This window comes from Protopterus annectens, chromosome 11.part0 (genome assembly GCF_019279795.1).
Source record: "Protopterus annectens isolate FY-2018-M chromosome 11.part0, PAN1.0, whole genome shotgun sequence".
Lineage (NCBI taxonomy): Eukaryota > Metazoa > Chordata > Ceratodontiformes > Protopteridae > Protopterus > Protopterus annectens.
Window position 1 is genome coordinate 674,890,756 of NC_056745.1, and position 13,566 is coordinate 674,904,321.

The window sequence follows — 13,566 nt, forward strand, 5'->3', positions numbered from 1 at the left end:
AAAAAGTGCAGTTTTCCACCTACTATAAATGTAGATGGTTGAGTGTTCACCCTGCTGCAGTCATCAAACATGGGTTATCCTGCCGTCAGGCAGTCCCGCAGTCGGCCTGAGTTCCAAAGTCTTGGTCCGGCGTCGGTTGCTGTCACTTCTTCCCTGACTTCAGTGCACCAGGGGTATATAAGAGGCATCCGATGCCATTTTCTTCAGTTTTTCTTGCCCCAGATGTCAGGTGCCCCTAATAGGTAGGCAATATAAATATATAGCTATATAAAAAAATACATATAAAAATAAAACAATACCTTCAGGCATAAGCTAATACACCACAGAGGGTGTATAGGATAGAGTGGTATAGATAAGTCCAGCTAGTTCAGAGGGGATGGAGGGAGGGTAACCTGGACTGCAGCAGGGTGAACACTCGAACATCTACATTTATGGTAGGTACAAAACTGTACTATGTTCATCGTGTTACCCTGCTGAAGTCATCACACTTGGGTTGAATCCCAAAGCTAAGGATGGGTGGAGGAGTTAAACAGGGTTAGAAGAAGCTAGTAGGCCCCGCAAAACTGCAGTGGCAAAACCAGCTCTGGTCTTAGAATATAGAGGTAAGTGATAGTGTTTGGTGAAGGTGTGCACTGAACTCCAAGTTGCAGCTTCCAGAATATCCTTGGTTGGCATCCCCCTGAGAAAGGCTGCTGATGTAGCTGTAGCCCTGGTGGAGTGGGACCTAATGTTGGCAGGTACCGGTTTCCCATGATGCGTGTAGCAGAAACGTAAGCAACGCCCTATCCATTTTGAAATGGTCTGTTTTGAGATAGCTTTTCCTTGTGATCCTGCAGCATAGGCTACAAAGAGCTGCTCAGATTTTTTGAAAGCCTTAGTTTTATCCAAGTAGTAACGTAATTGCCTGTGAATGCCCAAAGAGTGCAGGAGTCTTTCTCCTTTGTTCTGGGGATTTGGGAAAAAGGTGGGCAAATGAATGGTTTGGTTTAGGGCCACACTGGATACCACCTTTGGCATAAAGGAAGGGTTAGTTCGTAGAGAGAGACTGTCTTGATGAAAAATGAGGTAAGGCTCCACTGCCATTAGTGCCTGTAGCTCTGAGACTCTTCTAGCTGAAGTTATTGCCAGTAGCAGGGCAGTTTTCCATGAAAGAAATTTTAAATCAGCTGAAAAAGCTGGTTCAAAGGGTGGCAGTGTAAGCTTTTCCAGAACAAAGTTGAGATCCCAAGTAGGTGCTGGTGCCCTCCTGGGCGGTCTTATGTTCTTAGCCCCTCTGAGGTACTGTCTTAGGAGTGGATGTGAAAATAAAGGAGGATCCGTGTTGTAATGAGCTGAAATTGCTGAGGCGTGGATCTTAATAGATGAAAAGGAAAGTCCTTTGTGCAACATCTCAGTTAAATATTGTAGAATCTGAGGAATGTTTGGATCAAGGGGATTTTGGCCTTTAGCCTGGTTCCACGTGCAAAATCTTTTCCATTTGTCTGAATAGGTTTGCCTGGTGCTGGGCCTACTAGCCTCCAGAATGACATCCATAACAGCTTTGGATAGAGGTGTTGGCTGGTTGTTTAGATAATTTGCCATGCAACCAGGTTTAAAGTCTTGAGCTGGCTGTGTAGAATCTGATTGTCTCACTGTGTGAGCAGGTGAGGAATTTGTGGTAAAATCCATGGTGGGCCGTGGGCCATGTTCCTTAGAATTGAATACCAGTGCTGGCGTGGCCAGTCTGGTGCAATGAGTATCATTTGTGGCCTCTCTAATCTGACTTTCAGCAGTACCTTTGCTAGAAGAGGCAGTGGAGGAAAGGCATACACTGTTAATGTTTTCCAACTGAATGAGAGGGCGTCCACTTTCCAAGCTTGTGGATGGAATGTCCTTGTGCAAAATTTTTGAAGTTGGTAGTTTTGGGGGTTGGCAAACAGATCTATGTCTGGGCGTCCCCATTTTTGAGTTATCATTGCAAGTACTTGTGAATCTAGTTTCCACTCGTGGGGATCCATGATGTTTCTGCTTAGGTCGTCTGCCAATGTGTTTTTCTTTCCTGGCATGAATTGTGCTTGTAACTGAACCTGGTAAGACAGTGCTGTGTTCCACAAGGTCATTGCTTGCCTGCATAGAGGGTAGGAATGTGTGCCCCCTTGCTTATGTACCACATTACTGTGGTATTGTCCGTCATTATTATTAGTTGCTCTGGGTGTAAGAAGTCCTTGAAAGCTGTTAGGGCATTCTGTACTGCTAGCATTTCTTTTTGATTGATATGCAGATGCCTTTGATCTGTAGTCCATTTGCCCTGAATGCACTGTCCTGCCATGTGTGCTCCCCAGGCATAGTCCGATGCATCAGTTGTCATAGTTTGCCTGGCTGTGGGTAAGGCAAAAGGCTGACCCTTGTTGAGATGACATGCCTGTGCCCTCCATAGAAACTCCTGTTGAAGGCAGGGAATGAGTGAAATTATTGTTGTGGCTGTGCTGAGTCCATACGTTTTTCAGGTACCATTGTAATTTCTTCATATGCAGTTTTGCAAATGGTATTAGTAGTATGCAAGATGCCATGAATCCCAAGGCCTGCAGAATTTTTCTTGCAGGGAGTTGGGTCTTTGTTGCCATTATTTTGAAGTACTGAGTCAGCTGTTGTTGCTTGTCTGGCGTGAGATAAGCCATCTGGGCCATTGTATTCAAGCTGGCACACAGGAATATTATGTTTTGTGAGGGCACTAGTTTTCATTTCTTTTCGTTTACTGTGTACACTAGGCAACTTAGAAGGTGCTTGACAAATGCCAGATGCTTTAAAAGAATGTCCTTGCTTTCTGCTTGAATAAGGCAGTCGTCCAGGTATGGGTATATTTGAATTCCTCTTTGTCTGCATTATGCAATTACTGGTGCCAGGCATTTTGTGAAAACCCTGGGCGCAGTAGATAAGCCAAAGGGCAGTGCAGAGAATTGATAATGGGTTGAACCTGCAATGAAGCGGATGTATCTTCTGCAGTTTTGTCTGATAGGGACATGCAGGTATGCCTCCTTGAGGTCCAAAGTTACTAGCCAAGCATTTTTGCCCAGCATGGGAAGAAGCTGCTGTAGTGCTAGCATCTTGAATTTTGGTACTTGTAGATAGGTGTTCAGAATTGAAAGATCAAGAATGGGTCTCCATGCTTTGTCTTTTCTTGGGACTAGAAAGAGTCTTGAGTAAAATATTTGTCCTTGCTCCTGTGTAGGTACCTGTTGAATGGCTCTCATGTCCATGAGAGCTGTAATTTGTTTTTGTGCCTCTGCCCATTGATTTGGTGGCAGGTTTGGCATTCCTTTCATCCTTGGCAAGGTATGAAAGTGGAATCTGTATCCTTGTGAGACAATGTTTAGGACCCATTTGTCTATTGTGATGAAGTGCCAGTTGTCTGCAAAGAGTGCTAATTTTCCTCCCAAGGGAGCTGCCAAGAGAGATTTGCTTGGTAGTTTGAGGACTGACTCATTGTGTTTGTCTTCTAGTAGCTTGGGACCTGTCTTCTCCTCCTTTCTGGGTAGCAGTACCCCATTGGTGAGGTTTGTAAGGGCCCTGTGACTGACCTCTGCCCCTTGGGCATCTGTATTTGCCCCTCTGTGATCTGTCAGAAGCTGGAAAGGACCAGTTTTTTGTTGGCCAATTTCTGCTGAAACGAGGGGGTTGTACCTATAAAAAAATCCTTGACCGTCTACATAGACTTTGCCTTATCCTCCATTTTCTTTAAAACTTCTGCTGCTTTGACACCAAATATTACATCCTGCTGTAAAGGTGCATCCAATAATTTTGCTTTAACATGATCAGGTAGGGTTTGTTCTTTTAACCAAGCATGTCTACGTATGATAGACCCAGTAACAGCTGCTCTACAGGAAGCTTCCAATGAATCAAATCCACATTGTAAAGTATGTTTGCCCACCTGTTCAGCTGCATGCAACAGATCCTGCATTTCCTTGAATTCAGACTGTTCAGAATGTGTGCTCATTTTTTGTTTTAATTGAAACATTAGGAATTGCTGATATTTCAGCATGTGAATCTGACAATTTAATGCTCTCATAGCCAGAGTAGTTGAGGTGTATATCTTCTTTCCCCATCTATCTAGGGCTCTGGAATCCCTTTCAGAGGGCACAGGACTTTTAGCCACAGATGCTTAAGATGGGTGAAGATTTGATTACTCTAATCAGGGGTTCCCATCCCCCTCCAGATAAAAGACCAAGACAAGAGGAGGATTATGCCTCCTCTGACCAAGTTTCAATTTCCTCAGATTTTTCTGAGGAACAGGATTACACTTTTCCCCCTTATGAAGACTGATGCTGAAGACTCTATTCCCTCAGCATCTCCCCCTGAAGACTATTCCTTTGGGGAAACTTTACATACCATGAGGGAACATTTCCACTGGGAAGGCCAGGACTACTCTGACTCTAAGAAAAGGCTCTGAGAGTTCCTTTTACTACCACAGCACAGACCACTTGCTATCCCTCCAGTTTTAGAGATTGTGGATGATGTTTACTTAGAGTCTAGTCTAAATCCAGACTCTCTACCTCCTGCTCCAGCCAAACCAGACGGGTACTACAGAGTACCTGACTCGCACAAATTCCTTTATAAAAGCCCTGTGGCTGACCCAGAAACAATTTCCCAGGGTCCCAAAGGGGGGCTAAGGGTTAACCATTTACCATGCCACATTCCGCCACAAACCCTCTGTAATCATACACCAAATATATCTCCAGAGAAGGGGGAATGCATGCGTAGGTGTCGGGTGTTGTTTCTTTTCTCCTTACTGGAAAGTACAAGACTAGCCAAATGAGATCATGAAAGTTTATTACATAAGATCTGAAATGCCAACTAAAAGGGTCACTTAAATATCCAAAATATATAATATCCCATTTTCTGCGGTGGCCCAAGGAGAAAAGCTCCACAATTACACAATATGGTCACAATTAAATAAAATTATTACAAAGCCTAATACAGAAGAATGACACTAAGTTAAAATTCAGTTTCGGCAAACTTACAATTCAGTTTCAGTTCATAAAGTGTGAACCCATACATACATACTGCAAATATTTGGACAGTAGTACAGTCACAGTTCAAGTCAAACTGGCACAATTTTAGGAGCTTGGCCAACTTTCTAGTGTGCCTGGCTATTGGTATCTGACCAAGATGTCAACAACTGCAAAACAGCAGCATCCAAAGTAAATAAATTCCTACTGTCTGCCTCAGGAGGAGTCAAGACAAGCAGGGATTCAGTTATAGATCACTGGTCTGAGAGAGTACGTCACTAAACCTCAACAGAATCAGCAACTACAGACATCCTAGGGCCAAGGTCTCTACAACTTCATGCTCCCAAGCCCACTAATGCTGTTACAGAAACTTGTGTGACTGCTTTGTTGTGCAAGTCTACCATGACTCAAGCTGGATAGTATGCACACGTTTTTTTTTCTTTATTTAAATACATCCAAGAAAGACTTGAAATTTTAGACTTAACTGACTGAAACCTTCCTCCCAAGTGACACGGTACTCTTGTAAGAAAGTCCTGGTGAGCTTACCCAAGACAGAGACAGTGTGACAGAGAGGGAACAAAGAGAGGCGGACATAATGGCACTTCTTAAAACTGAAGGAAATTGTGACTGCTTGCACACTCATTAAAAAAAGGATAAAACCTACATTTTTTATACGTTTTTACATCCACTTAACTTACATAACCATATCTCCACGATGGTAAACAAAGTTAAGGTGAAGGACTCTGTCCCTCCCCCTCAGTGTTGTGTTTTTGTGTACATGGCAGCATCCAATTAAGTGCATAATTTTGGGGCATATTATTTCTGGTGTGGTGCGATGCTTGGTAGACTGCACCCTTTTCTCTTGCAATAGAGAATGACTTATTAATTTACTTCACAGCGTTAACGTTATCACATGCTTCAATATAAAGGCACTTAGCAAAACAGAAAGACAACAGAAATGAAAGTATTTGGTAGCAACCGGTCTCCCACAGGAAAATTTGACAGAATTAAACACAGACCTCACATCATCAAAATTTTGCAGGCTTCCCTGCAACTCTTAACATGACTAAAAAAACTGCTACCAGACCAAAAAAAAAACTGACCGCCAATCTTTATGGGAAATGGAGATAAAAATAAGTACACTATTAAAATTAAGAAAATTATCAATTAGATTGATGAATAATTCCGAAATACTATTTACTGACTTTACAGATTTCAATGGCAAGAAAAAATGGAGGCAGCATAAGACAACACATTTCATAAATTACCAATATATCAACACGAGACCAGTACTGGCTGACACTAAGGGATTGTGAAATGCTGCTAACACACAAACTAGTGAAGATGCGTCCCACTTGAGTAAGCTGACTATAAGGATTTACCTAATGAATAATTATCCTGATGAGGTTAGGGGGCTGGTCTTTAAAAAAAAAAATACATCTGGCATCACTCCAGTGTAGTTGCATCCAGCGGTTTCAAACTAAATTCTAAAACATTACATACATTTCGAAGCAAGATCGTTACTCACGGCTATTTGTAGTGCTGTTTCAAACAAGATTCTAAAACACTGCATACATTTTGAAACATTGCTAGTCAGGGCTATTTGAAGTGCACCAAAACTACCACAACCATGAAAATAGTTTCAAAGTATGGATTTTGAATTAAGAAAAATAGAACATACCCTCTTTCAGGGTTAACCACAATGGCCCTCGGTCTATCTTGTTCTCCTCGAAGTACCACACCAACTGGCTTCCCATCCAGTTTTGTGACATTAATTACATTTGTTGCTTCACATGTCCAGTATATATAACGGCTGAAGAAATCAATGCTGAGGTCATAAAGCTGCATGTCAAGATTATGGCTAGGAACAGAACTAGCCACCACTGTGAAACTCTGAAATTAAAAAACAGCTGTGAATGCAGGCACGCACACACACACCAAAGGTGAGATTTAAATATTAATTCTTAAGGAAATACATTTAATTAATATCCACACATTCAGACCAGCTAAAAAGTATCAACATTTAAAAACAAACCCCAATCTCTTAGCACTGAAATATTTAACATAAAAAATCTGATCACATTCTTGTGTCAAGAATAAAGCAAATTATTCAAAAAATGCATCTATACTGCCTAGCTTGCTTAATACAACAAAAATAAACATGCAAACAATGCAGAACCATCTTGAAATGCATGTGTTAAAACCATAGAAAGAAAGGCAAAAAATCCAGAGTCCTACTTTCTTTAAAAATAAACAAAAATAAATAAATACCATCCAAGTCATTGCACTGTATACTTATTCTTGTTCTTGGCAGCTCATTCGCCTGATCACCCAAGCCTCTCTTTCCAAAACAATCGTCCATCCTTTCACAAAAGGGAAATTATGCAGAATTTCCCCATGTTATTTTTACATATTGTCAACTGCACTGACAACCACCACTCCGAGCCTGGTATTGTCTCCTTAAAATTTTTTAGTTCTAAATTTTGCTCATTTTGCTCATACAGTGACACTAGTTCATACTGCAGAAAACCATTCATTATTTCACACTGTTAACTAGGATACTGACTTGATCTTAAAAGGACTTCCTCTTCAGTCATGATCCTAGTCCCAGACAGTTAATAGTGAAATTAGAGTAACAGATGCAGCAAATGCAAACCTGAAAGAAAACAGCTGGTAGAGGAGAGCAGCTAGGTCCTACAAAAGCATTATAAAAATAGACCTACGTGAATTAATTACAGTGATAAAAGACCTGGGAAAAGAAAGAGCATCAGTAAACTAAACTAAGCTTCTACTAAAAGACATCACTTTCTGACATGGCCTGATTTTCCAGAAGTCAAAAGACTGCCCTCCCACTGCAGTGAGGCTAGGGAAGTCTTGCAGGTATTCCTCCAGTGTTCCATGGTGTGTGCTCCACAGAAAGCTTCATACCATACTTAGTACAAATCAGGACAATACAATAATGTGACAAAAGACTACCTACTTACCACAGCACACATTCTGAGATGAAGCCATATAGTGGCTAACACTTTGATATTTCCTCTGCTGATGTCACTAGCTTGGCTCAATACAAACGTTTTAGCTTCTCCACCTACAAGCATGTGTTACTCTGGACAACATGCATCAAAACCCCACTTTAAACTAGAATGAATTTAGCCACTCCACTATCAGATGCAACAAACACATATGGACCAAAGACAATGTGAAAGACAAACTAAGAATATAAAATCAAACGTGCTTTATTTAAAGGAAAATCCAACAACAGATGCTGAATGAAGATGCTTTGCAGATAAGGTATTACGACAGGGAAAAGTAAAAAAGGCTGCTGAAGACTTCCTCCTCAGCTCATTTAACATGCTGAGTATTTATTATTATATCTAATGTTGAAGGACTCTTGTGGTAGGTAAATACTGGGAAGAATCCCAAGCAGTAAAATTTAAAACCTCCTTGGAGGCCAAAGGCAGAGAAAGGCTGCAAGGCACATCTGATAAAGCAACAGTTCTGATGCATTAAGATGCCCAAGTGAGGCCCAACTCTCTGGATCATTTATTAAGCAATGACTAGTGAAAGTGTGGAAGGACAACAAAATGGCTGTATCAAAAATGTCTACAATGACAACACTTGCATGTTTATCAATCATTTAATGACCTTCGTTACCTGGGAAAAAGGGAAACAAAATGACTGGACTCTTTCTGAAAAGGTGAATACATTTCAGGCAAAACCTAAATTAAGTTGCATAAAATAGGCAAAAAGGTCCCTTCTCCCCCAAATTCTGCCCCTCATAAAGAAAACAAGGAAATGAAGAGGCACAATTCAATGGCAGTTATGAAATAACAAAGAAAAATGAAAGTTATATACTACATCATAATACTAGATCCTTGCTGTTATTTTCCTTCAGTCTTGAAAGTTGGATTATTCACACTGATGAGGATTTGAGCTAGTAATACTTTCAGGGCTTGTCCAGCATGCCCTCCTCTCCCCATTAGGCAATGCACTAACACTACCTCTCAGATCAAGTTTGCCTCAATACAGACTGAAATAAACATCGATTGGAAAACCCTAAGGACAGAATTAACAGGAAAGCAATAATAAGTCTTCAGACAGGGTTCATCATGAAGATCTAGATGAGCAAATGGAATTTTGACAATTTGGAATGGGACAAGAAGGTGGGATGTCAAGAAGGATGCAGAGGGACAACAAGGATCTCGTATTATGGAAAGTACATACATTTCATATCACATGTGGTCTCCTTTGTCAGTCTGTGCTACCACAATTCTTTGGTTCCATTATGGCAGGATACCTTTGAATATGGTGGAATCAAAGGCTGCTCTAGATCTAGAAATGAAATCCAGTTTGTAGTGCTTGACAAAGGTATGCATGGCACACCAAGTTACTGCTGTTGCACAAATATCACCCATCATGGAAAAAATAGCGACAAAAATATAAACAGATTTAGAAGTGAGTGCTTTTGGTTTGGTTAAAAGAGCTAAATCTTTTGAGTTGTATACCAAAAGTAATGCTGTCTAAGCTATTTAGACAATGTGACTTTATAAATCTTAGATCCCAATTTGGTACAAGAAAAGGACACAGTCAATCATCTTTACGCACAGGTTTTGTACAGTACAAGTAAACTCTCAGTTGATGATGCACATCTGAAGTATGCCAAGTGCACTACCCTTGGTTAGAATTGTTAGAGAGAAAGAAAAATGCAGTCACAGACTCCATGGCTACTTTGGTACAAAAGTAGGAGTAGGTCTCATTGCAAGTCTGTCTTTGTGAAATAACCAATAAGAATGTTTGCAAGACAAGGCTTGTAGTTCAGAAACTTGCCTGGCAGACATTACAGCCACCAAAAACAAAGTTTTCAAAGAAAGGAACTTCAATTTAGCAGAACAGTTACACTTGAAAGACGACTGCATATGAGAGTTTGCAACATCATGGTAATGTGCCAAGGAGCTGTATCTCATAGGTGACCTCACCAAAAATGTGCCCTTAATAAAAACTTAAAGTATCCTTAAAGATTTCTAAAGTATTTAAGCCTGTCTGAAAATCAGAGAAAGCTGCTAGTTGAAAGGCAGTATAATTTGGATAAGACCTGTCAAAAAATCTAGTAGAGATAGCAAAGGGGCAGAAAAAGGATCAAGCTCCATATGCAATACCCATATGGAGAATTTCTTACATCTACTCAAACATTTTTCAAGTAGAACGCTACTGCGATGCTGTTAAAACATAGATCTCTTTAGATTGTAGCTAGGAATCACTGGCCATCATTGGCAGTGGAAAAACCATGCAGTTAAGTCTTGAGGCCTGCTGGATGGACGAGATAGGAAATCTGGACTGAGATTCAGGACCCACGGAGACTGCAGCAGAACATGCCATAGGGAAGGGAGCCAAACCTATAAGGGTTCATAGATTAGTACTAGACTAACTGCCCTTGTGGGCTACTTTAAGCCTAGCCAATTACCCCCTGTGAGAATCAAACCCTGCACCTTGTGTCTGGAAGGTAAACACCTTAACCATTATGCTAGCCTCCCACCAAAGGAGCAATGAAAATTACAGGGGCCTTGCACATGGAGCTATTCTGTAAGAACTTCATTGGTGGAACAGGCAGAAAGGCATACAAGAGACCAGGTGGCAAAGTAGGGACCAGAGTACCACTGACGGACAGGCTCTGCTGAGGAATAATGGCAAAGTAGCTGCTGCACTTCAAATTGGTAGGAGATGGAAAGAGTTTGCAGCAAAGCTGACCCCAGTTGCTGAAACATTTCCACTACCCGTGTTAAGGGAGCACTCAATGCAGCAACTCAGTTTGTCTGCAAGAATATCAGACCAACCTGGTATGTGCATTGCTTATGAGAAAGCATTGTGAAGACATTGCCCACTGCCATACTCTCACGGTCTCTCAACATATTGGGTATAAACAGATTCCCCCAGTTTGCTGACATACTGGACTACAAAAGTGTTGTTTGGCTGTCTGCATGGGGAAGGAAGTACTGAAGTGCCTGCAATACCAGGAGGACTGCCCTCATCTCCAGAACACTGACATGAAGACAGGTCACCTGACTGGTCCACATTCCTTCAACTGTCCTCCCCTCAAAATGCTCCCCCAATGAGGAAGCTTACACAGTATGGCCATGGAATGAGGAAATACAATTGGGCACACTTGCAAAACCAGAGAGGAAGTTATCCACCAAGAGATGTGACAATGACACATGGACAACTTGACTGGATAATGAAAACAATGTGTTAGCAGAAACCACTGGAACAATACGGTCCACCGAAGAAACCTAAAAGAATCTTGCATGAAGAACCATCATGGACCCTAGCAGATGCCGAATCAGAGATGTGGGAGAACCAGGGGGTATCTTGAGCTTGTAAGTGAAGAGAAGGCAGGCATGACTGTGGCAACTCACAATTTGAGATATGTCAAGATGTCAGCCTATGAAATCCAGGGACTAAGTGGGCTGCAAGACTGACTTTTCGTAGTTTACAGAGATGGAAATGGATCGATATAACTGGAGCAAAGTCGCTTGCTAGGATTAAAGGCAGTCATCTAAGTAGTCATCCAAGTACAGGAACACTTGGAACCCGTGCAGTCTAAGATATGCTCCCACTACTGACACCATTTGGAAGACTTCTTAGGCTGCTGCCTTTCTTTGAAAGAGTGAAACATCTGAAAGGATCTTGTAAGATGGTGGTTGGTTTGGACAGAAATGGAATCATGAAGGCTCTGGATAGGATCATCTTCACTCAAGAATTTGTGAAGACAAGCATCCCCTGGACCGACTCCAGATGAGAGCATGTCCTCAATTCTTCAGAAATGCTGAAAGGGCTTGTCAGAGAAGGGGCCACTAACTCTGGATTCTGCAGACTTCATTCTTCCGCTAGGGCAGTGTCTATTGGGGTTTCCCCATCTTCCTCCAGAGGCTCTGTTGAAAGAGAAGTCAGAGGCAATTTGCTGGGACTTCTTGAACTAGAAACGTTTTTCTCCTCTGATTCTTGAAGTAGGGTCACTGCAATTAAGAAAAAACAAACTCCAACAGCACAGCAGACAGCATTTTGCTTTCTTGCTCACTCAAACAATGTATCTAACTCTAGAGCCAAAGAGAGACAATGATTTGTATACAGAAGATTTGGTGTTTGTTACAATAGATTTAACAAATTTATTCTCCAGCATTCCCCATAGATAATGGATGCAAATGTTAGAGGAGATCCTGTTTGAGGCTGGAGAGCCAACACAGAATGAGAAATTAGTCTAAGTTTAATGGAATTGGTGGTGAAATACAACTTCAATTATTTCAAAGGTGAACTATACCATCAAATCAAGGGGGTAAGCAATGGGCACAGCATGCACCCCAACTTAAGCAAACTTAGTGATTGCAAAGTGGGAAGAACAATATGTTCTGGGGTCCATTTACAGGGACTGCTGGATTATGTAGAGGGATTTTTGGACAACATTTGTGTCCTGTGGACTGACAACATTGATAAAATACATACATTTTTAAACATTTTGAAAAAAACCACACATTTTCTGAGATTTACTTATGACATCTCCCAGAAGAAACTTCAGTATCTTGACATTGAAACGTATAGAGAGTGGTAGGTTGAATTCCAAGGTGCACAGAAAAAGTACCTTTTCAAATTTATATTTACATTTCAACAGTGCACACCCTTGCCATTATAAAAAGAATATTGTCAAAGGACAATTTATAAGGGCTAGCAAAATGATCTGTGTTAACAATGAAATTGAAAATGAATGCAATTTCTTGGAAGGTTTATTCACAGCAAGAGGTTATCCAAATAAGTTAATAGAGCAAGCGAAAAAACAGGTAAATTATTACAGACATGAAAGATTTAAACCCATACTAGGGGAGCCCTTAGTTGAGGGACTAGAGACTAAGCAAAACCATGGGGAAAATTTTGGTAAAGCTATGGTTTTGGAGTACAATGCTAGTGTGGGCACTGAAGGAAATATTATTAAATTTGAATGGGAGATGTTTACAAACCTTACAGATTTAGATCGAATTCTGAAAGAGGGATTAAAACTTGTGTATAAGAATTGCTCAAACCTGAAAGATGTTATAGAAAATGATTTTAAATCATACAGCCTAAGAAAGAGGGGCACCTAGAAGTGTGGCCACTGCCAACAATGCAGGTACATTATTAATAGAGAAGAAATGTTTTTAAGTAGCAGAAATAGTGTTAACCAGCAAGGAATTTTTTAACTGTGAATCCAGTAGAATAGTATATTTAGCAGTGTGTGAAGAGTGTCAGTCCTTCTATATAAGTAAGACTGAACGAAAATTGAAAAGAAGGATATATGAACACTGCTATGATGTACAGAACAAGAAAGAAACTAATGCTCTCTTTAAGCACTCACTAGAATGCACCAAAGCAAAGTTTATATTTTTTGTGTTGGAAGGAGTGATAAAAGAAGGAAGAGGGCAGCAATGGGAAGAAAGGGTGGAGTATAGGGAGCTATGGTGGCAAATAACTTTACAAGCCACCACTCCAGCTGGTTTAAATGAGAATGTGTCCCTAGCCCTTGTACTGAAGATAACAGCAGCTAAATTATGAAGTTCAA

General features: G+C 40.9%; 1 protein-coding gene across 1 annotated transcript in view; it reads right to left on the minus strand.

The window, feature by feature from the left end:
- Positions 1-13,566, minus strand: part of LRP6 (LDL receptor related protein 6) — a 2,645,333-nt gene that overhangs the window by 806,909 nt on the left and 1,824,858 nt on the right. Inside the window, exon 14 of the mRNA XM_044088131.1 lies at positions 6,667-6,878. Coding sequence (XP_043944066.1) covers positions 6,667-6,878 — 212 coding nt within the window. The remainder of the gene's footprint in view (positions 1-6,666; positions 6,879-13,566) is intronic.